The sequence below is a fragment of the Triturus cristatus genome, chromosome 10, assembly GCF_964204655.1.
Source record: "Triturus cristatus chromosome 10, aTriCri1.1, whole genome shotgun sequence".
Lineage (NCBI taxonomy): Eukaryota > Metazoa > Chordata > Amphibia > Caudata > Salamandridae > Triturus > Triturus cristatus.
Genome location: NC_140593.1, coordinates 996,756,762 through 996,781,956, shown reverse-complemented (window position 1 = coordinate 996,781,956; position 25,195 = coordinate 996,756,762). Strand labels below are relative to the sequence as shown.

Below are 25,195 nucleotides of genomic sequence, written 5' to 3'. Positions count from 1 at the left end.
AGACACTGTATAATTTAAAACGTTTATTTCAACTAACATGTTCTGTAATGCAGTACACATGCTAACACTAGCAAAGAAATGCATAAAAACAATATAATCAGCATGGTTACAATTCCATATAATACGAACAGGGATAGAATATTATTATGACAGTGGATTAAGCCATATAGCGCTTTACCACCCTCCCCGTGCTACAAGCTATGTTTATTATATCAGTGTAAGACCTCTAGGCTTGGACAGCGGAACCCCCTACCTCAAGTCTTAGATGATAGGATTTACATCTCCGGACAAGCACAGCTCTTCCTCTGGAAAGGTTTTCTCCAAGTGTTGTTAACTTGCATGCTGTGCAATATTAAAAGCACCCAGAAAGTCAGAAGCGCAGCTGTGTTCCATGTTATGTCTATATGTGTGTGGGATGGATCAAAGCCGATTAACCAGTGGAGTTGTATTCTGGCCTTGAACACGAAGTACAGACGAGAACTCAGAGCACAACAGAAATAGTGAAAGGAAGACAGTTCCCATGTGAAGCAGCACAAGCAAAAGTATTTACGAGAACCAAGGCATGTAGTGTCGTGTGCATAAGCGGCAAGATGGCGGTGATGCAACGCACAAACTAATGCTAACTTAGGGTTTGGAGGTGCCGGCTGACGTTGCTCACGACACACTGACTTGGCCCCAGCCCTACCGGCCTGTCCCCACCTTGAACCTGCATAAGCGAAATCCCGGTGTGTCCTACACCCAGCAACATTAAGAACATCTAGGACCTGCCCTGCCTTCCACAGAGAAGACTCCGTCTCCCGTGAGCACTGGATCTGCTCACCCACACTCTGGCCAAATCCGCAAGTCTGCACCACTCTGCACCCGGCCCGAGTTCAAGTGGCCCAACACCACAAGGAGGTCTCCCCGGTGACCCTGACTTGAGGTCTCCCCGGTGATCCCGACTTGAGGTCTGGTGATCTCTGACCTGCCTGGACCCTCTCCAGGACACTCCATGACTCCTTTCTGGAGGATCCCCGCGACCGGAGCTGGTAAGAAAACCCGACGTCTAAAGACACCCCTGCACCCAAAGTCCCACGGCCTTGGATGGCCCAACCGACGGTGTCCCAGCATCTCCAGGCAACCCAACTTACCTCTCCAACCGGTGGTCACCTCCAGAAGATCTTCGTCCCCGAGACTACAGTCTTTGTCAAAACCGGAGAATCCCTATTGAAACCAACAGGTCACCAGACACCAAAACAGCACCCTGCACCGAGCCACCCCTGCGCCGCTGCGGGTGTACTTTAGGTGCTAACTTGGATCCCCCTTTGCTCTGAGCCCAACACCAGGAGCTTTGCACCCACAATCCTGTGGCTTGCTCGTGAGCAGCCACCAACCGGAGGCCCCCTATACCCAATTGGATAACATTGGGCCTCAGCACTCTGCACCCGGCCGCCCTAGTGCCGCTAAGGGTGCTTTCAGAATACATCCTTGACCCTGGGGGAACCCTTGTTCTAACCCCCGATACTCAACCCCAAAGATCTTGTACTTACCTGTTAACCGATAACTTCATTTCTCTCCATAGGAATACACGGACTGTTTTTCCTTGAAAAATGTTGTGTGTGCAGTTGATTTGTATGAAAACCTGAAAAAATCCAACTGCGAAAAATTGATCTTACCCAGTGTGATATCAAGGCATATCTCACTGAGCAGAAAAAGTAACTTAAAAAGTAATCGGAAAAGTAACAAAAGTAATCTAAAAGGAATTTCGACATTTTGACTTACCTGTCTTTCAATCAACTGCATTTGAACCTGCATTCAATTGTAAACACTGCATAAGATTTTGCAAAGCATTTATTTCACTTACCTGTGCCAGGCTTGGCTTTAGAAATAAAGTGCTCCAAATGTCTCGTTCGTGGAAAAGCTTCCGTGTCACAGCAGTGTAAACTGCTGTGACACGGACGCTTGTCCATAAACAAGACAACTGGAGCAATTGATTTGCCAAGCCCACGACGTATAGAAAATAGAAGAGAGACAGGATTTCAATTGACTAACCACTATCACATCCCTTTCTGACTGTGGAGCCGGAAGGCCCATCTGCATCAAAATCTCCACTGCTTGCAAGAATGTCCCCCACTTGGTCCTGATGAAGACCCTACTGTAAGGATCCTACTTGCCTACATATAATCCCAGGGTCGACAGCTATATTTTGTGTTTACCTTTGTGGATAACAGTGATAGATTCACCGTATCCCCATCCGTCATAACATTATGGTGTTGTAAATAGGTTAAGCCTTGAACAAGGCTGGAATGGCTATTTTTAGTATTTAGATGTGTATATATTGTTCACTGCCCTCCTTCTCTCACTTACCCTCACCTCTGCACACTGCAGCACTTACTCCTCCCTCCCATCTGGGGCACCTTATAATTATATGTAACGGATGTTACGTTTGTGAATGAGATCCCATTTTCCACATGAATAAAATGTGTTCAACATGAATGATATTGTTTGCTTTTACAGGTGTTGTTAATGTTTAGATCTCTTTTTTCGAAATGTGGGTCTACTGGGGCCATTCTTTTTTGTACTGAACATTACCCAGGACCCAGTGACGTGTCTGGGTTTACCCCTTTGTCTTGTAACAGAAGGAGTGTAAAGCAGCTTGTTTTACCATAACGTAAACTTATTGGTAAAAATTAAGTTAAAAAGGACCCCACAGTGTATTTATAAAAATATGTATTTATTAGAAGACACTCATTAACACATACAAATATCTCCTACCCAAAGATGAACAACATGCACACAGTACTTTGCAAAGAAAACAGGTAACAAGCACGTATTACACATTGGCCACTGGGGGCGCCAAATGATATACTGAAACAGAGGCATGCGAACCACGACTCAAGTGAAGACTGTACCCAGAGGACCTAGAAGTGCCGGGGACCCAAGGAACCACCAGAGGTAAGCAACTAGGAACCCCAGGGAGGCCGTGTGCAGAGTGGGTACACGACAGTGGGCTTAATTCAATTCAATGGGTAAGTTGCAGTTGCAATTTTAAAGAGGGACCCTTCCCAGTGGACCTTGAAGAAACCCCATGAAAGACAGAAGTTTGGAGAGCCACCCCACCTGTGGATACCCTAGGAACCAGGATACCTACACCAGGGAAGCCGGGTGCATAGGTGTCAATTGACGTCGGAAACCGCCTTCGAATTCAATGGAGGACTTCAGGAAGATGTCACTGGTGAAGAAGTGGAAAGTGTCTGGGGGGGGAATCCGAAGGTAGATTCAAGTTGGGAAGTACCTGCAAGCAGAGAGTGGACAGAGTCTATGCCACCCGGGAGCGAGCAGGGGGCACAGAAGTTGAATGCCCACCAAAGTGGGGTGTTTGAGGAGAGTTGACGGTGACCTTGAAGCTGCAGCTGTGTGGACCAGGCTACACTGGAAGACCAGGAGCAGTTCACAAGCTGTCCCACGTCGGATGTCGAGAGTTGATGGGTCAGTGTCCGCTGGGAGCACCAACAAGCCTTGGCAACCACAAACGACATGGAAAGCGAAAAAGGTGCAGTGTTGGGACCAGCAAGGTCCAGGTGACTCTCCACAAGCAGGGGAGTCAGAGCAGACCCCAAGCAATCAGGGGAGCCCGCTGAAATCAACGAAGACCCTCAAGAGGTCCCACAGACCGGAGGCACTGGAGTCGCAAGAGGACCTCCAGCATCTCACCAAAGATGCAGGCCCGCGGTGCAAGAGATGCGGTGAGGACAATGATCTTGGTCACAGGAAATGCTTGAGGTGGATGCTACTTGGAGCCCAAAGATCTCTTAAGAAGAGAGCCAACAAGCCTTTGTAACGGCAAGTTGATGCAGTGCAAAGAGGTTTGGTTCCTGCGGCTCCGGCAAAGGATACTGGCCTCAAAATCTGTGAGAGGGCAGTGCAGGCCTCGAGGGATGTGAAGAACCACCAGCAGTGTTGCTGAGCCTTTCAGAGTCTGTGGGAGCCCAGGATCAGCAGACCGGCCAGCTTCATTGCGGTGCCTACAGATGCAGGGAAGTGACTCCTTCACTCCAAGGGAGATTTCTTCAGGTGTCTTGGATTCCCACAGGTCTTGGAAGGTTCCTGAATGGAGCACAGAAATTGCAGCAGACGAGCATAGCGACAAGACCAGGAGCAGTAGGAGTCTTTCCAGTTGCAGTATCGATACCCATAGCGAAGTCCAGCGTGCCCAGACAGTAGAAGATAAAGTGGTGTCTTGATATGAATCTTGTCCCATGACGAATCTAGGGATCCACTCACAGGTAAGCCCTTAAGTACCCTAAGGAAATGGTTTGGACGTTTCAGGGTACCCTCCCAGGGGAGGGGTTTGGACAGTAGGGAGGATACTCCCTTGTCTTATGCCCAGTTTATTGCCAGAGCGGGAGCAAACGGCTCCCTGAGCTGGTTTGAACTGGAGTATGCATGGAGGGCAACAAATGTGCCCCTCAAGCAGACTGAGTGGCACTGGCAAGCGCTCCCACCCTGCCTCAATAGACTAATCTCTGTCTGAGAGGTGATCACACCTCCCTGTGACAGGATACCTTTTGCCCTGCCTTCCCCCGCTCAGGCTTGGCTCAGCAGCAGCACAGCAGAATCGTGTCACTGGTCGGCAGCAGCCATGTTGTGCTGTCCGGGTGTAGAAGACTGGTACCGAAAGCACTGAGGGCCTCCCGGAGGTGCTTAACAGTGCATGGAATCATACCTCCCACACGTACGATTCCAACATGTTTGATACCAAACACAAAAGGGACCGTTACAGTCAGTTTAGAGATGTTCATCGCATAATGACGCATGGCCAGATGCATGGCCAGACGGACACCGACCCACTCACAACATCCGACCTGAGACAGCTCGTGAATGGCTCCTGGTCTTCCACAACGTAGCCTGGTCCGCACAGGTGCAGCTCCAAAGTAACGTCAACTCTCCTGCAACACCCGACATTGGTGGGCATTCGTCTTCCATGCCTTCTGGTCACTCCCGAGTGGAATAGACACTGTCCCCTCTGCTTGCAGGTACTCATCATCTTGAATCTACCTTTGGGTTCCACCTGACAATTTCCTCTTCTTCGCCAGCAGAATCTTCCTGAAGTCCTTTAATGAGTTTTATGGGGGGTTTCCGACGCCACTTCACACCCGGCCTACCTGGTGTAGGTAACCTGGTTCCTAGGGTATCGCGGGTGGGGTGGCTCTCCAACCTTCTGCCTTCCATGGGGTTTCTTCAGGGTCCACTGGGAAGGGTCCTTCTTCAAAATTGAAACCGCGACTTATCCACTGACTTGAATTGAGCCCGCAGTAGTGTTCCCACTGTGCACACAGCCTCTGTGGGGTTCCTGGTTACTTACCTCGGGTGGTTCCTTGGGTCCCCAGCACTTCTACGTCTTCTGGGTATAGTCTTGACTCTAGACGTGGTTCGCATCCCTCTATTTTAGTATATGGTTTGGTCCCCACCCGTTGGCCACTGTATATACGTGCTACTTACCTGTTTTCTTTCCAAAGTAATGTGTTTTGCCTATATATCCGGGTAGGAGATATTTGTATGCGTTAGTGAATGTCTTATAATAAATATATATTTGTATTAATACACTGTGTGGTTCTTTTTCACTTAATCTAAACCAATAAGAGTACGTTCTGGTAAAACAAGCTGCTTTACTCTCCTTCTGGACTAAGCCTGAAGGCTGCTCTCCAGAGCTACCACTTAGAGAGCTTTCTAAGGTTGAAGGTTGTCTAAGACCACTAAAATCACCATAAGGGTTGTCTGGATTAGTGCAGGGTGCTACACTTAAATAAGTGAGCACCATATACTAAGCCAGTCTCCTACAGCGATAGCTAGAAATTGTTTTATTTGTAAACAAATGGCCGGGCACAGATGTTGAAAATTATGATGCAGTATTAGGAAAATGCCAAAGAAAAGCCATTCAAGACCACACAATGAGGCTTTCAAAACAAGATATGAAGGGCTGAATTAGGGGAAATTCCAATAAAAGGTTTTGTACAGCACCCTGGATATTGCTTTCGTTTTTTTTGTTTTTAAACAGGTTGCCTTGTATGGAATGTGGGTGGTAGGGCAGAGTTTTGTGAGTTCCCCATTACCAAGTGCTGACAAGCTGGAAAGGGAAGTAAAGCACAAATTGATAAAATACATTGGTCAGCATTACACAATACAGTCTGGTGAGGAAGTCCAAATCAGAGCTCTGGTTTCATAGCAATTTAGCCATCAAACTACCACTAACACCAACCACCTTCGGTGACTTGTTTTGATTATTTTAACCAGTGTACTTTTCTTTAGGCCTCAACCACATCTTGGCCTATGGCGCATGGGCAAGGTGCATCTTAGTATCACAGGTGAAAGACCAAGTTTGAGACTTACACACCAACATAAAAGTGTACCCAAATGAAAAAAATAGAAAGATGATACAATGAGGGGATGAGGTGTGGTCAAGGAGAGCGATGACCAATGCATGCTTAATTTGCAAAAATAATATATGTGAGAGTGCACAAACTTTCTCAGAAGCCCATGCCCCACATTGCTGTATCGTGGAGTTGCGTGATCCTAAGGCTTAGCCATGACTGAACTTCATGCCTCCTTTATCCACCACCCTACACTCCTTGTCCCTCTAGCAGACTCTTCTTTCCCACTTTCTCCTTTTTAAAACTGTTTTCTGTCATTCTCTTTCTTTCCCCATTACTGTCTTTTTCTCTCTTGCTCTGGTTCAAAGTGTAACGGAAACATAGGATTAAAAAACGAAGTCCCAGTCACGGCAAAAAAAAGAAAAAGAAAAAGAGGAGTACTGGTTGGCTCCACCTGCAACCATCGGCTCAAATTAAGCACTGACCAAAGAGTAGTGGCTGCGTAGAGGGTCCGCGCTACTATGAGTGCTAGTGGGAGACAGAATAATATTCTGAAAAGTCAGTAGTTGGGAAAACCATTGAATGAGTTCAAAGCTAGTTCAATAAAAAAAACACACACCCCTCCCCCTGCCCCCCAATATGTACTGTGAAGAGTAACATTTTGAGAAATCAGTATTTGGGGATGCTTTACATAATCATCAATTTTATATATATATATATATATATATATCACTGAAAAAACCATAGGTTTCACACAAGTTATAGTTAGCTGTACATTTCACTCGTAAAAAACCAATGAAATTCCCCCGTTATAGTTAGTGCAGGCAACTATAACTCACGCGACCGCAATCTTCTGCTGATGCTAATACTGTATTTAGACACTTATTTGCCCATGTCTTCTTCCATTAAATTTTAGCTATACATATATTACAAATATTTTTTTTTCATAAAGACACATATGTCATCAGCAGAGGATTGCGGTCGCGTGAGTTATAGTTGCCTGCACTAACTATAACGGGGGAATTTCATTGGTTTTTTACGAGTGAAATGTACAGCTAACTATAACTTGTGTGAAACCTATGGTTTTTTCAGTGAATTTGCAAGGTTTTTTAAATGCTAATTCCTAACTATAACGTGTGTGAAACCTATGGTTTCAGTGAATTTGTACGGTTTTTTAAATGCTAAGTTACTTTACGCCATTCGTGGCGTGCGCGCCCAGTTAACGCAGTTCGTTCCGTGCGCGCACAGTGAGCACGAGGTGCGCTTCGCGCACCGCGCGCCCACTTTACGCAGTTAGTGCCGTGCACGCACGGTGATCACGCGGTGCGCTGCGCGCACCGCGTGCCCACGTTACGCGGGATGGGCCATGTACGCACGATGCGCTTCGCGCACCGTGCGCACATGGGGGACATATAATGCGCTTCGTTGTGAAAGGTATTCATTTGTACTTTCCAATAACTTATATGCTATGCACAAATGGTGCCCTTCGGGCACCATTTGCACACGGGGTGGGGATAGTGTGGATAAATTTTTTTTTTTGAATAATTTTAACCGTACGCGTACGGTAAGCGTAATCGGCGATTTTTCGAAAATAAATAAAATTGTTTTTTTGGGCTTGGGGGTTGTTTGGGGACACCTATATCGATGCTGGCTGGTTAAGAACTGAATATACTGCCCCTTTAGATGTTTTTTGTCTTTGTTTTTGCTGCCCCCCTCAGAGTGCGAGAGAGAAAATGGCGGCCGCCGCTTCCTGGTTTCGACCGATTCGAATTTTTACTTAGATCGAACAGCCAATCAGAATCGCGCTCGTCACCGTACGCGTACAGTAAGCGCACCGTAAGCGCACCGTAAGCTGGCTCAGATATATATATTGATTTAAAGGCTATTTTCTCAGAATCTACTGAACAGATTTACACCAAACCTACAAAAGGCACTTCCTTGACCTGTAGACTACCTCTCTGCCAAATTTCAAGGAACTCTGTTAAGCCGTTCGGGCTGTAGCTGTGTCTAAAGGTCCTATGGAAAAATGCATGGGAAAAATGCGTTTTGGGACCCCCCTTTTATCTCAGCCCCCGCTTGACGAATCACCCCGAGACTTTCAGGGTAGGAGCGGAGCGTAGCGCCCCACCTATTTTGAAAATTTCGCGAGGATTCGTCGACCGGCGCCAAAGTTATTCAAAATAGAATGTTGCGGTTTCCTATGGAAACAGGGTCCTAACTACAACTACCTACTGGCGACCGCCAGTAGGATATATATATATATATTTTTTTTTTTTATTACAGCTGGGTTTCCCCATTTTCAGCCACTGCCATCAATGGCCACCTTTTCTTCAGTGCGATTGATTACCAGACTCCCCTCGCATGACCTGCCTTTATAAAAGCAGAAATACCATCAAAGCCGTCCAGGCAGAGACCAAGTTCGTAAGGTCGCCCCAGACTTGGTCTGTTGCCATCCCATGAGTGGCAGAGCTAGGGCTGGACACAGAACCCGGTCACATTCCGATGGAGGCGACAAGTAACACCGAGAGGAACCTCACGTTGGTTCCACCCTGACATGCGCTTGTGAGCTTTCCTCCTACAGAGGCCAGATCTCGGCGCTCTCATGGCGCTACAAAGGGGGAGGGGGCTCCAAGGCATGAGCATTCACTCCTCCAGATTTTGGCTACAGAACTTTCAACACTTGCCATTTCGGCTCCTCGTGAGCACAGGCGAGGAAAAGAACAAACTGAATTGAAATGTCACTTTTAGGAACATTCTCGAGAGATGTGGGCCATTATATTATTGTTTTCAGTGCTTTGGGCTGATCGGTGTGTAGCACTAGGAGACCTTTCACATGAACTATTCATCGCATACATTCAAGAGCTGGGTGCTCTCCTCCCCTAATGGCAGGTATACATTAACAATGTGTGGTCCCGCCCCCTGTGGCACTCCCACATCTGCTAACATTAGAAGGATGTCTATGTTCCTTCTGAGACGAGATGCAATAGGCCTCCTTGTTGTATTCTGGCTGCATAATGCACCGATTTCTCCGAGATAAAAACTGCATTTTTGTAAAGCAGCCAAACGAAACATACAGCTATGAACATGTGTTCAGCAACGTCTGGAAAACCCCAGGCTGCTTTCTTCGACAGGTTTACAGTCCCTCCCAAAACAGCAGCGGGACACTCCAATTTGCTAACCCCCCCCCCCCCCCCCCCCTAATCTAAAAGGCGTGGAAGAAACTCGCTGCAACATAAAGTAGCTTGATAAATTCACAATACGACCCCCGTCATAGGAAGTAATGGGATGGGATGGGATGGGGGGGGGGTCTCACTTCAGGAGGCCCTGGGGGACCTTCATTTCTTGGAAGAGGGAGAGAGCGGAAACCTGCCAAGTAAAAAGAAGAAAGATGCCAACAGTTCCATCACAGACTGCCCTGCCCTCCGATGAGGGGGGAGCAGGTTATGCTGGTCCTGCAGGAGGAAGGAGCTTGGTGGACAGGTGGTCTCTCCATGCACGCAGTGCAGTGCCCATGTTTGGTAATACTGCGCCTCATTTTGCAAGCAGCGGAGACTTACAACGTGCAACCAACTGCTCGACATCAAACAGCGCTGTTTGAGGATGAATGGCCGTCACTATTCTGCCCCCTCAACATCCCTCCCTGGTTATGCAACTCCAACCACCTCTCTTTCAATCCTCCCTGCCTCACCTCTCCCCACGCCCCCAACAAACATTGTGCAAATCTAAAACAAAACCGTTGTACACACAGTTTGGGGCAACTTTAATCCTGAGCATCATTTCAAATGTGCACCCCCCACCCAGCCCCCTCCAAAGTGGTGGAATCTTTCAGCAGCCTCAGTGCCCAGGAAACAGTCATAAGATCGGTCACGTTTCCCGCGAAAGGGATGAATCATCGCTGTTGGAGATGCAAACATGATATGAGCCGTATGTGGCAGCACGCGGGCAGACACGGGTCACGTGAAGAAATCACAAGCTTCCTCTTCCACTGATGCAAATTCGAGTCAGACCGTCCTAACATCAGGCAGGGAAGATATGGATGGACAAATCTGTTCTGACATGTAGTCAGGACATCAAGTAGGGCTTGCCATTTTGTTAACTGCAAAACTCCTTAAAACGTTGGTTTTGCAAGTGGCCACGGTCTGGTCATACCACTGTCCGTAGGAAACTGAGCATTACATATTCAGAGGGCGGTGGAGGCCAAGCTTTGAACGTGGCATCGGTGGTTGGATGGGACGTAGGAGGGTGCAACCCTTCTCCGCCTTCCCCATCTCCTGGGCCACAGATATCGCTGTCCCATTAGCACCCGCAGGCTGCCAGTACTGTGAACCACACTGGTTAGGCATGGGGTGGCCCACGTAACTCCCTATGCTACTTTTGGGAACCTGGCTGTACCCCTATGGTCTCACTGGGATTCTCCTACCTGTAGGGAATGCAGGACGGATAGTGGCATCGAGATTCACCATGAACAGACCTCAGTTCCTCAGGGAGAGTCATCTTCCATGGCTGGCACAAGGTGAACCCCGGGAGTTCATTCCTATGCTGGAAGAATCGCCAAAACGTTAGAAGGAGTTTTCTTGCCACCAGATGGACAGCCAGTTTTAGAGGGAACAGGCCCACCAAACCACTCCAACCAATTCGGGATAAGAGGAGAATCTTGTATGAGGCCACCTGCAGCCAATAATGTTTCACCAACACGAAGGGAGGGAGAAAGGAGGATTATTTTTAGTATATAAGCAGCCCACCCAAAACCTTGTGGAAGTAAGGAGCCACCCGGCTATAAAGTGGGACTAATCTGTTATTGTTTGAGACATTTTTGGAAAAAATGTTTAGTCGTGTCCTGAAAGCGGTCAGCAAAGAAAGTTCTTGGTGTTTGTGATAAGGAGGTCCTCCAAAAAGGAGTGATAAACCTGAACTTGTATTACACACTTATATCACAACATCTGGAGCACTTTGTGTTTAACACTGGAATTCAGGGTATTCCTAAGAACAATGCTAGATATTAATATTTTGCAGCTATATCAAGAACCAGCAGTGGCAAATACAATAGGTCTTGCACTAGCAAGTGTGCAAGGTTTAGATTTGTTATAGCAAACATATGCGAAAAAAAAGATAGACATAAACATAACGGAGATGCCCCGCAGCCGGGGGAGGGGTGGTGTGTGTGAGCACCCACATACAGGTGCATGTATTTTATTATAAACATTTTTTTTGTTTTAAACATGGTGCTGAAGAGACTGCTAAAATTAATGCTAGAACTAAAAAGTACAAAAACAACAAGTAGCAGCACTCACTGGGTTGCATGAAGGAGGGTGTTTTGGAGACCAGACACTGATCATCAGGCAGGCTCATCAAGACCACTGTCAACGTTCTGACCAATAACCAACCCCAGGTAACCGACAGAAATCTGGCTGTGTGCGCCCACAGCAGGGATCTGGCCCTGGGCCACAAGGACAAGCCAGGGGTGCGTCCAGAAAGGCGCCGGGCAGCTGCCGCGCATGGATCGCAGCACCCTGGGGAGACTTCCTGTTCTGAAGCCCAGAAATGTTTATGCTGTTCTGCTGTTATCAGGATTTTTGAGAGAAAACTAAAACACATCCAGGCTGTACTTGGAGCAGCTGCAAGGCATGTCTAGTGAAAATCAGAAACTCCCCTTCAACTTGTACTCACCCTGTCAGCAGCAGGCCCCGCTGAGAGGGCTCCTGGGCAAGGCTCCTCCCGCCGTTAATGGGCCAACTCTACAAGGAGACGCGCATCCGCACACGGGGGCAGGAAGCAGAGGGGGGAACAAAAGAAAGAAAAGCAGACGTAAACATCCTGCACTACTGAGCAAGGCAAAAGCAATGCACACAAACCATCGTTCACTAAAATCTGCCAACTCTTTACAACAGCATTTATTTTTCTTAAAACAACAAAGAAAACATATTTCAGAATGGATAATGTACAGATGTACAGGTTCCGCAGACAGGGCTAATCTGAACACAGGGAACCGTGCACGGGCTGCTTTAGGTCATTTAGCTCATCTTTAGGGCTGACCCTGTACTAAAGACAGGCTAAGTACTTCATTTTTCTACCCAACTGTAGTTCAGTTGTTACCCATCCTAATCCATTTGGGCTAGGCCTATGCAAATATTTGTGTACCAATATCAGAGTTTTAAATAGCACCTTGCAAACTCTTACCAAAAACATATGTTATATATCACACACACACACACACACACACATACATTACAGAAAGTGTTCTGTTTCCAGTAAAAACTGGAAAACAATAACAGTTCAAGGATTGAATAATTTTCACAGCTAGTCATTTTCACACAATCAAAAACCGTTCACGAGTAGGTATATAAATCAAATATAGATACATAGAAACGCTCATACTACTCACATTTTCCCCCAGCTATACCTGCAACTAGCTGCAATGAGGCTAACCTCACACATAAAAGTTACTCCATCTTCTGCACATAATGACGACTTTCTTATCTCGCCACCGATATACACAGTTTATCCCGCAAGCACACACCAACTCATCACCAAAGCATACAAATCTTTTATAATTTCCATTCATGAAATACTAAAAGCAACAAGATCACAACACACTGAAATGCAAGAAGATTTATAACAATGTTCAGGGACCTGGGTATAAGAGATGCAGTCCATTTTTGTTTTTTTTTTATTACTTTTAATAAAACATTTAATTGACGTTTCTGTGTAACAATAGAGACCAGTTATATAGCAGCAGCTCGGCCACAGTAGTATTCCGATGTAGCCCTCCAACTCTGCAAGGAAGAGCATTTGAGCAGGTAGTTTGAACACACCCTCTATCGTACCTCCTCCTCAACAATGTTACAATAACTATAAGTTTCCCTGTATTTTGAGTCAGTCATTACCAACATCTAGTGTTGTTTCCTTGCAGCACTCCCTCATAAAAAGCTTGTCCAGACGACACTGTTTAGCCATCTCCAGTACGCTCAGTCCAGCTTTCTCAAAAGGTAACAAATTGTTCTTGAGCAGCCACATCCTTCACACACCACCTTATCTGCAGTCATGTAACAATCCATGTTATGTTCCCATCCTGCGACCATTTGCAGTGAGGAACTTCCCCGTTTCCATGCAATGTCTCGCTTGACTAATATAAAACCCTGGTTTACAAATAGCCTTTGATATCTAGACGAGTCTGTTGCACACCACCAACCCCAGAAGAATGTTCTTTATTCATGCTGTAATTTTCAATCCACCGCGCCTCCGGTTCACAGCAGATTTCTTTCCAATAGCCCCTTAGTGCAGGGCATTTCGACATGTGTAGTAGGGTAAATAACTCTCTGCCCTCAACCCAAACACCGAGATCACCTGCCCATCCAAATTTATACATTCGCACCATGATGTACATCATGTGGAAAATGATTTCATTGCATCAACCTCATGCTTGCTTTCACCGATATCTCTGTACGGAATAAGAGTGCCTCCATGCAAAGTTAGTCCCCAACTCCCCAATGGATTGCTCCCACTTGGACTTAAGGTGTGGCAAGTCGCGCTGCCTACTAACCGAAAGTCTGACGTATAGCAGCAAAACGGCCCGTCTGGTCTTTCCACAGTTAAAAACCTTCTCTCTAGAGGGAAGTCTTCCATGCGGTCTTTGAAGGAGTCAATAGTTGCAGACTGTGCAAGTTTAAGCTACAATGAGCTTTAGGTTTGAGATGCCCGTGTCATTTTGCTTGTAGGTGGGCAAATGGCATCATACCATTTGCATTCCCCACCTCACTTAGTGTCGATATCCAGATTCTATCCCAGTTTCAAGAACCGGTTAGGGAAACCACCGCTTTCAATCTGGTGCCTAACCACAGTGGTGTTGGAGGTCCATCGTACTACCAGACTTCTTTGTTAAGCCTATTCCAGATTCCAACTACCACAGCAGTCATCAGTGGTACATCACTGCGTTGCGCACTTCCATATAGCGGGAGTAGTTAACCTTTAGTTTCTGTGGCGAGTCTATCCAAACTATAGAGGGTTCATCCAAATGGGCAAAGGACCAAGTAATATACCATTGATAGCTGGGGGATTAATAGTATTTCTTTATATTCTGGAGTGCTAATCCACCTTCATATGTATCTGAAGCCTTTACAGCCCAGATCAATGACCCAACAGTGTATCTAGTTTCTATCAGGGACAGCTTGTGATGTGTTTAGCAATAAGTACAGGAATGTCGCAAACAATGTCCTATAGGGTAGCTCTGCTTAGCAGAGGGAGCCCACATCAATGGGAGCCCACATCAATGGGATAGGTCTATTTTTAATCTGTGTAGCAGCAAGTTAAGTTTATATAGACAGAGGGACTTATCCAAATTAATACTCAGCCACAAACACCTCTCAATGGTTGTATGATATTTGTAATGCATAGGTGGTAAATGAATGCATTCTAATGCGAATGCCAATACTACGCATAACCTTTACTACAGAGATGCCTTTAACACTCATACCTTTACAACCAATTTCGTTGTAAAAACACGCATGTTAAGGGGATATTCGTGGTGAAGGTTTTCTGTGTCACAAGTCCTAAAATCGGTTTCTGCAAACCCTTCTTCAAACAACCCCTCCCCTGAGCCCTAGAAGCGAACCCCTACCCCCTCCGCACCCATCCCTTCTAAAAACTACACCTCCCCATAGCCCTAAAACTGAACCCCCTGCGCAACTTCCACCTCTTCAAAATAAACTTAAATACATTATATATATTTTTATTAAAATAAATACATTTAAACAATTTAAAATCCACCTTAACTCTACACGACGTCATCTCTACTGAGACGCGATGCACATCTTCAAGAAGAAGTGGAAGGGTCCGTTTCTTCTAACGACGCAGATAGATCACCCTTGCCACACGCTGTTTTACAACGTAATAAGTTGTAGAGCCATGCGTGGTAAAGGCTGTGTGTGGCAACGGTGCATGCGTGATTAAGTATATGCAAGGAAACAGCCGCGTTGTAATGGCTGTTTCCCCTCTCAAATATGTGCTCATTTCTGGTTGGTGATTCATCAAGATCTACAAGGTAGAGCACAGTATTGTCTGCATACGAGATCTGCTCATCCTTCCAAATGTTCCATATCTATTTCCTTAGTAGGGCATCTTGTCGTATCAATTCTGTCAATTGTTTCACTGTCAATTGAAACAGCACACACACACAAACACAACCTATTCAATTAATATATGTATCACAATCCAGTTCAATTTTAACAGTTGCACCAAGAAACCTCTTTTTGTGAGCTATGTTACAAGAGATGGGAAAGTTTCTGGATCTAGTCCCATTAACCTCACCTTTGACAATGTTCTATTATACAACAATCTAATCCACGAGATGAAGTAAGGTCCGAATCCCATTTTTTCTAGGACTTTGAACATAAATAGAAAGTCTATCAAACTGAACGCTTTGCTGGAGTCTAACAATGCTACAGCGATTGGTTCTTTCACCTAGTGCCATAGGCTAGGTTACTGTGCAGTGGTCTCAGACTGAGTTACCTAGATCTTTGGGGAATGACTCCAGATTGGTCCTGATTAACCAATTTAGCTATTACTGGGATCAACCTGTTGGCTAGAATTTTGGCCAATAGTTTCGCTTCACTATTTTTCCAGAGATGGATCGGCAGGATGCACAATCATCCATTGGTTTTCCCTTCTTTAATTTACAGGACAATCGCTGCAGTCAAAATGTCCTTTGATAGTCACTGATTCAGTGGTGAGATAATAAAAGCATGTTCAGTATTGGTTGAGCTGACACAGCAACAGGTACATTTTGTTCTGAAATTCAATGGGTAGGCCGTTGGGTCGCTGTGTTTTGAGTGATTGCAACTGCACAAGGGCTAAGAGGACTGACATTATCTCAACTTTCATCTCATGCTCATTATCATGGAAAGGCCTCGGCTATGGGAAAATCTATCTCCATTCGTTCTCTCACGAGTGGACATGTCACCCTCCGCTCTTAACCTCTTCCAATCAAACTAGCAGCGGTCACAGGAGCCCAGTGTGTCCATGTGAACTTCATATTTCTCCTCCCAATTGGTTGCAAAAAAGGATGGTAGGGTGATGGACACCACCTTTGGGAGGAATAGCTTAAGTTTTCAACACCAACTTGTCTGGGAATAAACACATAAATGGGGTGGGTGGGTTTGGAAAGTCAAGGTTTGCAACTTGCTGGTTTGGCACGCTGAGGTGATAGCAACTAGGAAAACCCCATAAGAAATGTCAGACTATAGGCCAACTGAGGCATTATATCAGGCGCTGGCAGATACAGGTTTCTCAGGCCTTTCAGAAATTTGATCACCAATTGAGGCTTAAACAGAGAGGGTTGACCTGGTCAACAGAGGAAAGCAGGCGGAGCCTAGAGGTATAACCGGACTAAAGCAACCACACAGCCTTATTGTGTCAAGATAAGTACAAACTGTAGTTTGTTGGCAAGGAATACTTTTAATTGATCAATTCTCTTTTCAACATACCAGGAAATAAAAAAATATCTTCCAAAGTAAAAATACTTCTTGGAAGGGATAAGCGTTAATAGGACCCGGTCCACCACTTCTGGTGGTAGCAGATAGGCACTCATACTTCCCACACTTAATTACAATGCACAAAGGTGTAGGTTGTAAAGATGGGGACCCCTATGCGGAAGAGAGATCTCAATCAACAGGTCCAAAGGTATTTTCACCACAGCCTCGGTGGCCAGTCTAAAGCAACAAGAATGACTTGGGCCAAATCATGGCAAACCTTCCTCAGAACCAGAGGATTCAAGGGGATGAGGGAGGCAGGAAAGTGTGTAGTGGAGGGGAAAACTTCCACTTCAACTGCAATACATCCCACAAGACTCCCTGAGATTGAGGTTAGGAGAAGTTCGGGCAATTCGCATTGTCTCGAGTGTCAAAGAGGTTCACATGTGGTGTGCCCCAAAGAGCAAAGATGTTACGTGCTACCTACGGATGGAGACACAAATCATGGTCGGCAAGATGATGCAGAATGAATCAATCAGTTCTGGTGAAGGCAGGTCAGACCACTGCCCGAGAAGGCACCACTGCGGCACCCTCATGTGACAGCAGGCAACGAGTGACTAGGAGGATGAAGACAGTTAAGACAGAGCAAACTAAGGGTATTCAGGATTGTGAATGCAGTTCACATTTTCTGCAGAGGAAGGAAATCTGAGTGAGATGGTATCTAGTTCCACCCCAACGAACAGGAGGTGGTGGAACCAATTCAGGACCAAGAGATCGAGGATTAGAAGCAGACTGCTGTCCTTCATGAAAACTAGAAAGTAGAGAGTAGCACCCAAATCACAGTTCCTGCTCTGGGCCAATTCTATTACCCTTTTCTGCAGAATGATATCTACCTCCTGCTGCAGGATCCACAGGGGTTCTTCTGGAACCTGAGAGGGGTGGAGAGGACAGCTTGGAGAATGCTGATAAAAGGGTTGGGTGCGCTCCTTCGCTATAATTTGTGGAACCCAGCAGTCCAAACTGACGGTCTTCCAGGCCTGTATAAATAAGGGACATCCTTACTCCCACCAACATGCCATGCTCCTTCCCACGCAAACTACTGCTGCTTCATTGGTGGTGCTGGGGAAGGGGGTAAGGAGAAGTAAGCTGCCTGGCACAGCCCTTGCTTTCTCTCTGTATTGCAACACATTTGCGCAAAAAAAAAAAAAGAAAATCCTGAAATCAGAGTTATGCTCTCCAGAGTAGCTGGAGAAACCCAGTTTGTCTTTGAGCCCTCTCAAAAGGCCTGACACACATGACCTTTATAAACCCATGTATTGTTCTGGGACTCTGATGCAAATAGTATTTTAGGCGATAGAGTTATCCAACTCACTATCCCTTACTGTTTTAAAAAGTCTCCACCCAGGACCAGTAGTGTCTGCAGGAGTTCAGTCACTACCATGTTCATCTTCTGTAGTGCCTCTCTCTGAATCCCTGAGGGTGTGTATATGTTAACCAATAGCATCGGTTCTCCCACCCTCACCTAAATCGTATATCTGCACGCTGTCAGTCACAGTTCTATAAAAGCAAAATGTCCGATTTATTTTTTTAGTAGTATTGTCACTTCATTAACCACAAGTTACAAAGTACTTTGCATTTTCCTTGCTCAATGAACTGGTTGCCCTTCGGACGGATTTCTTGCAGACAGACTAATAGCCATCGGGTCGCATAACATCTGGAGTACTATTCCTCTGTTGATTTTGTTGCCTAGATGTTGACAATTGACATGTATGAAATGGAATGTCATGTCAAGTCAGGAAGTAGTATTCGGCCCCAATGCTCGCTCTGCCCATTCCAGTCAGTATATGTCATTGTTATTGACACCTCTCTCAAAAACTATAACCTGGATTCCTCATCTGCCTCGAGCCCACTCCATCACTCTATGAAATCTTTATGCAGTATAAAAGCCCCACATCTGTTTCTGTACTGCCAAGGTTAAGTCCAGAAAGACCAAACCACCTCTTTGCCACCAGGTAGATCTGCCACTCTGATATGCAATCCCAGGGGAGCATGGCCCCACACTGCAGTGGGGGATAATGGTCATTCAATGCCTGCCAGTTTGTATGCACTTCATCTTGCTCACGATGCTGCCATCAGACTCCGAGGTGTCTGCCCCTAGCTTAGTTTCTTCTGTTCCAAGCATCCTCAATTTCGCTAACCGTTTCTTCCGGGCACCACTCCTCTCTGTACTCTAGCTTGCATGCTGCCAGCAACTCTGACACTACCTGCCCTCCGCACGGAGACAAGTCAGGCAATGCTGGGAAGACTGCCTCCGCTGCTCCATCAGCGTGCACCACCCTGCTCTTACCTCGAGGCAGCGTGTTGCTTGGATCGCAAGCAATTCTATGTGGGATGCAGGATTCTTCTGCTACTCCCGCTGGACAAAATCTTGGGTGGCGCACCAGCCCTCCCTTCACACCAGGTCCATAGGTGTGTGGCGACCCAACTGAAAGCCCTCAACTGCTACTTTGTGGTTTTACTGCCTCTCATTTCAGGCCATGTGAATGGCAGCAGATGAAAAGCAAGGGAGAGGCTTCTCCCTGACCTCAGTCGCAACCCTCGGATCAGGAACCTCACTCACCACGCCTCCCTCTTGTTATGGAGTGAGGGAGGAGATTACTTTCCCAGTTGCCCTGCATCATTCGGCTACAATGTCATCAACACTGAGCTGATTTAGGTCAGGCCACAAAGCTCACCTAGGCTGCGGCCATTTTGTTCAGCAGGTAGCCACACTGCCAGCATCCTTGGTTAATCTTGATTTTGTTTCCACATCCATCATCACTGGTGAAAATTAAACCTGGTATAGATAGTTACTTATAAACAACTGGGTCTATGCAGACCTGCAAGTGACAGAAGAATGGGCTATTGGAAGTCCTTGAGTGCATCCACAAGGAATGCAGACCACATACCATGGGGGCTGGCCCCTTTCAAAATCTAAGCGCCTGCAATTTGTGGCACTAGACTAGCAGTCCAACACGTCCCCATCTAGTGAATATTTTTATGCTCCCTTTCAGCAATAATATCCCAACAAAGGAAGAATTGTATTGACAGGCAGTCATGTCACAACAAGCCAAGGTGCTTGATAAACCTAACCACTTTATAAGAAAAATGATACGTAAAGGGTAGGCCCAATAAACCCTTGAGGGCTTAGGCAGATAAATTGGTATAGTGAGATTGCCAACAAGGGATTTTGCTTGTGATCACTTAGTTCTATTTCTTTATAGTTGAATTTGGAAGTGTACTTTAGACCAATTATACACGTGACATAAATGTTGTCAAAAAACTTATTAAAGATAAAAGGTACACACACGGGATTTGTTTTTGTGAATAAAACACAAATCTTTTTATATATCAATCAAAATCAAAACAAGGGGGATACAAAAGGAACAATAGATTTTTTAGGCAATATAGCATGAAGGATGGGTTAACTCAAATCCACATTTCATCAAATAACATCTATTTCCGAGTGGTTTTAACAGAGATTAATTTCATGAATGAAAAGAAATCAACTGTAGTTATCAAATAATGTGGAATTAGATGATGGTGTCGACGTTTCGGTCTTGGTGGCAGAAGTCCGTTAGACCATCTTCAGGACAGTTAATAATTGCACAAAAACCCCTATGTGGACACAATACAAACAATTACATTGATGAACACATAACAATTAAAAAAAATTTCATTCTAGACAACCCGTATGTGGAGAGTGGTCTCTTTATACTGATTAATCAAACGACTGATTTAATACTGCATAGCAGTGAAATTAGATTAAACATGGTCATTTACCATATTCGAGAAAGATGGATGCCCTTTTAGAGATCAGAAAATCAAAAGTTCTACCATAGAGATGGTTATTGTCATGATTAACGAATCTTATAGAGCTCATCTTCGCTTTCATCTATTAAAGGTTATAAAATTTTTAAACAGCAATAAATCCAATCAAAGTAGAAATGATTGCTTACTTTGTGAATTCAGAAAAACACGCAGCTTGATTTTCGTGTTTGTATATTGTTGCCGAGGCGTAATAGATGAATCTATAGCCTAAATTAAAAAACACTATATTAGGTGCACATCCTACACAATTAATAAAGGACAGCAAAGGAACAAGGGTCGTTGAGGTGACTCCTACCTAATTGTTGGCAGAATAACTAATACAGGAAGGTTCAAACGGGAGAAATCCTCGTTGCTCTTGATATCCTTTTCAAAACTTTATACTGCAAACAAGAAGAGTAAACACCGTTTGGCTAGTGTGTTACTTCCATTTAACTTTAACCGACTAGACATCAAGTATTATTCTAGGATAACTCTCAGAGTATTATCTACTGCTCAGGTAATTCAGTTAGGTGGGTCAAGAACACGACTTCCTCGTTGTAAATTTACGCTCGTAATAGTCTGAGTCTCTTGGTAGGGACTTCTAAGACTCAAGTCTATGTTGTATAAGTGTCTAGTGATATGGTCATTCAAAAGACAGAAAATCATTAAAAGGTAGGCAATTCGATGAAGGCAGGTATGTGTCTTGCATTTTACTTCAATGCGAGGGAGCGAATGAGTTCAGAATAGTAAAGTAGATTTGGTATAGATCAACACTATTTGTGAAGCATCGCTTGTGTATTGTGGCCCACTTCAGATGACTATATGTTGCTAGACACAGCGACTGATTTTGGGTAAACAAGTTTAAACGGTGAGACAACGCCGACTCACGCCGAAAATTTGAGAGCACGCCCCTGCAGTCTGTCGTGAAGCATCGTGTCATGTCTAACGTCTAAGCTTAAAATAGTGAGGACACTGCTAGTCAAACAACAAACGTTATCCCGAAAACATTTCAGATTTGTGTTGCCTCTTGTAAACCCGCTTTATGTTAAAAAACAAAGACAATCTCTAGCTGTCATAACGGTCTACTTACATTTTAGATTGTCGATTAGGCTCGAAAAACTCCGCCACAGTCGGGAACGCCTAATCTGACCGGACTAGATCACCTGTTTTTAAAGCTTACTTATTAGGGGCGGACCTATTGTAAATTAGGGCCGGTGGTTGAGTGCACTAAGTAAACGCGGCGGCCATCTTTCAGATGTACGGACCTATATAAACACGGATAGATTACATTTTTACGGGCTTTTAACAATCACTTGCACAATGCTGGTTGTCAGGAAAAAATATCGTGCTTCGAACCTGAATGCACCTAAACTGTATAATTAATCATAATGTAGCTATATGGTTGAATATGTTTTAATCTACCGTAATCAGGAATGTGGTTCACCGTTGTACTTGACCTACGTAAAAATGGCGGCCATCTTGGACTGTGTAACAGTCATTGAATCATATATGAATTGAAATAAAGTTCTATGGATTCAAAGAAGGCTAAAGGAAACCTTTTGATCTCAATATGTTGTCACATTACCAGGGAAGTTAAACTAGGGCTATATATTTAGTCATAATATCGCCAAAGGGTCAAGGAAGCTATGGGTCCTTTTTAATGAGACAAATCCGTTACGAAAAATACTACCTGACCTTAGCAGATATATTTTATTTAAACCACTGAATATCGCTGTCAGAAAGAATCAACATAACATAGTTCTAAGACATCACAGTTCAACGGCTTTAACCAGTTAATGTATTATAATCTTCTCAGTGGGACACAGACTTGTTACTGAGCACGTGTAACATATGCTATACAAGACATAATATTCTCGCATTTGTAGATCTCGTGGTTATCCTAACAAAAGTGCATTATGTTATGCATTGTACTATCCTCGATGTAACATAGACTTGTTACTAATAGCATATAACGTGTTATACAAGACATAGGATTTTTACATTTTTACATCTCGTGGCAGTACCAACAAAAGTGATCAATTACATTGCTCAGGAAATCAAAACATGTATATTACAAATTATCTTATAGTAATCAACATGAACATAATTTAACATAAATTAAACACGATCTGGAAACTGTTGTCGTTGGTAATATTATAGATCTAAGGTGATGTTAAAAAAAGGGGGGTTTCATATTAATTCTACCATGAAGATAGTCAGATGTTATCTTAGTTAGTGTGGTTAATACATGATGTCATGGTAAGTGTGTTAAATACCTTAATATGGGTGAATAGACATAAAAGTACAGATCTTAGGAACAGAGTCATCATTATAGATCATATTAATTATTGTGACAACCATCATGAGAAATAAGGTGTCTGTTTTATACTAGGCAAGATAAAGTGTGCCATTCGGTAGCTGAATTCAGACCTTGTTTGATATTGTCCGTACGACAAATCCAACGATTCTCTCTCATTGTGAGTATATGGTCAACATTTGTTTGTCTAATTGTGGGTTTTACTACCTCTATGACCCACCAAAGCATGTCTTTTTCAGTGTGTTTCATTTTGGTGTAATGGTCTACTAGGGGTGCATTTTCAACCTTGCATCTGATTCTCGACTGATGTTGCAAGATTCGCTTTTTGACCATTTGCGTTGTTTTTCCTATGTATTTCAAGCCACACGGGCATTGAATACAATAGACCACATTGCTCGTGTTGCAATTGGAAAAACATCTCACTTTGAAGTTTCCACCATTCAGTTCAAATGATTTAAGATTAACTGTGCTTGCACAGGCTGCACAGTTACTGCATTTAAAGTGACCGATAATCGGTGATAGCTGTCGCATGTTATCCACTATATTTTGATCTTGAGTCTTGTAGGCATGGACTAACCGGTCCTTGAGATTGGGACCTCTTTTAAAAGAGAACAGCGGTTCCTTTGATAGTTCAGGAAGTGAAGCTAAAAGTGTCCAATGTTTTTTAACAATTTTTTTGATCTTATTTGTGGCTGTGCCGAAAGTGGTAACACAGACCAATTGGGGTTGGTCATTTTTTTCTTTTACTTCCAACAAAGCATTGCGATCATTGTACCAAGCTCTTTTCAGGGATTTCTTGAGTAGCTTGTTTGGATAGCCACGAGAGTGTAGCTTATCTTTCAGTTTTTTCGCTTCTAGAAAATAGTCAGCTCTTTTGGAACAGTTCCTCCGAAGACGGAGGAACTGTCCAAAGGGAAGTCCATCTTTCAAAGACTGCGGATGATGACTTTCGTACTTTAATAAGGTGTTCCGCGCAGTCGGTTTGGTAAAGAGAGTGGTATACAATTTCTTATCCGTATCTACTCTGATCGAAATGTCTAAGAAATTCATATATTGGTTGTTACATTCTAAAGTGAACTTCAAATTGGGATTCCTTGAATTTAACCAGTCATGGAAATTGGTCAGTAATTCTTTGGATCCTTTCCAGATTAGGAAAACATCGTCAATATATCTAAGCCAACACGAGATGTTAGCTGTGTAGGGATTAGATATATTGTGGATGTGTTGCATTTCGAAATTGGACACATAGATGTTTGCTATATCTGGGGCATAAACTGCCCCCATCGCAACACCCTTTAGTTGTTGGTAAAACGTCTTTTCAAAAAGAAAGAAATTTTCGCAAAGAGAAATCCTAATGCATTCCAAAATGAACTCTGTTGGTACTGCATGAGGTCTTGGTCTGTTTAGTAGATCTTCTATAATCTCAAGAACATCTGTCTGTGGAATGTTAGTGTACAGACTTTCTATGTCCATTGAGACTAGGAATTCACAGAGTGGATCAAAGGGATGGTTTTCTACAACATTGATAACTGCTGTTGTGTCCCTGATGTAGGTGGGAGGTCGGTCACGGAATCAATACACAAGGAATCCCAATTTGAAGTTCACTTTAGAATGTAACAACCAATATATGAATTTCTTAGACATTTCGATCAGAGTAGATACGGATAAGAAATTGTATACCACTCTTTACCAAACCGACTGCGCGGAACACCTTATTAAAGTACGAAAGTCATCATCCGCAGTCTTTGAAAGATGGACTTCCCTTTGGACAGTTCCTCCGTCTTCGGAGGAACTGTTCCAAAAGAGCTGACTATTTTCTAGAAGCGAAAAAACTGAAAGATAAGCTACACTCTCGTGGCTATCCAAACAAGCTACTCAAGAAATCCCTGAAAAGAGCTTGGTACAATGATCGCAATGCTTTGTTGGAAGTAAAAGAAAAAAATGACCAACCCCAATTGGTCTGTGTTACCACTTTCGGCACAGCCACAAATAAGATCAAAAAAATTGTTAAAAAACATTGGACACTTTTAGCTTCACTTCCTGAACTATCAAAGGAACCGCTGTTCTCTTTTAAAAGAGGTCCCAATCTCAAGGACCGGTTAGTCCATGCCTACAAGACTCAAGATCAAAATATAGTGGATAACATGCGACAGCTATCACCGATTATCGGTCACTTTAAATGCAGTAACTGTGCAGCCTGTGCAAGCACAGTTAAT

The 25,195-nt window shown here is 44.3% G+C and overlaps 1 protein-coding gene across 2 annotated transcripts in view; it reads right to left on the bottom strand.

Moving 5' to 3' along the window:
* Positions 1-25,195, bottom strand: part of LLGL1 (LLGL scribble cell polarity complex component 1) — a 380,830-nt gene that overhangs the window by 161,182 nt on the left and 194,453 nt on the right. For both annotated transcript variants that reach the window (XM_085628972.1, XM_085628973.1), the window contains exon 11: positions 12,018-12,085. In XM_085628972.1, coding sequence (XP_085485098.1) covers positions 12,018-12,085 — 68 coding nt within the window. The remainder of the gene's footprint in view (positions 1-12,017; positions 12,086-25,195) is intronic.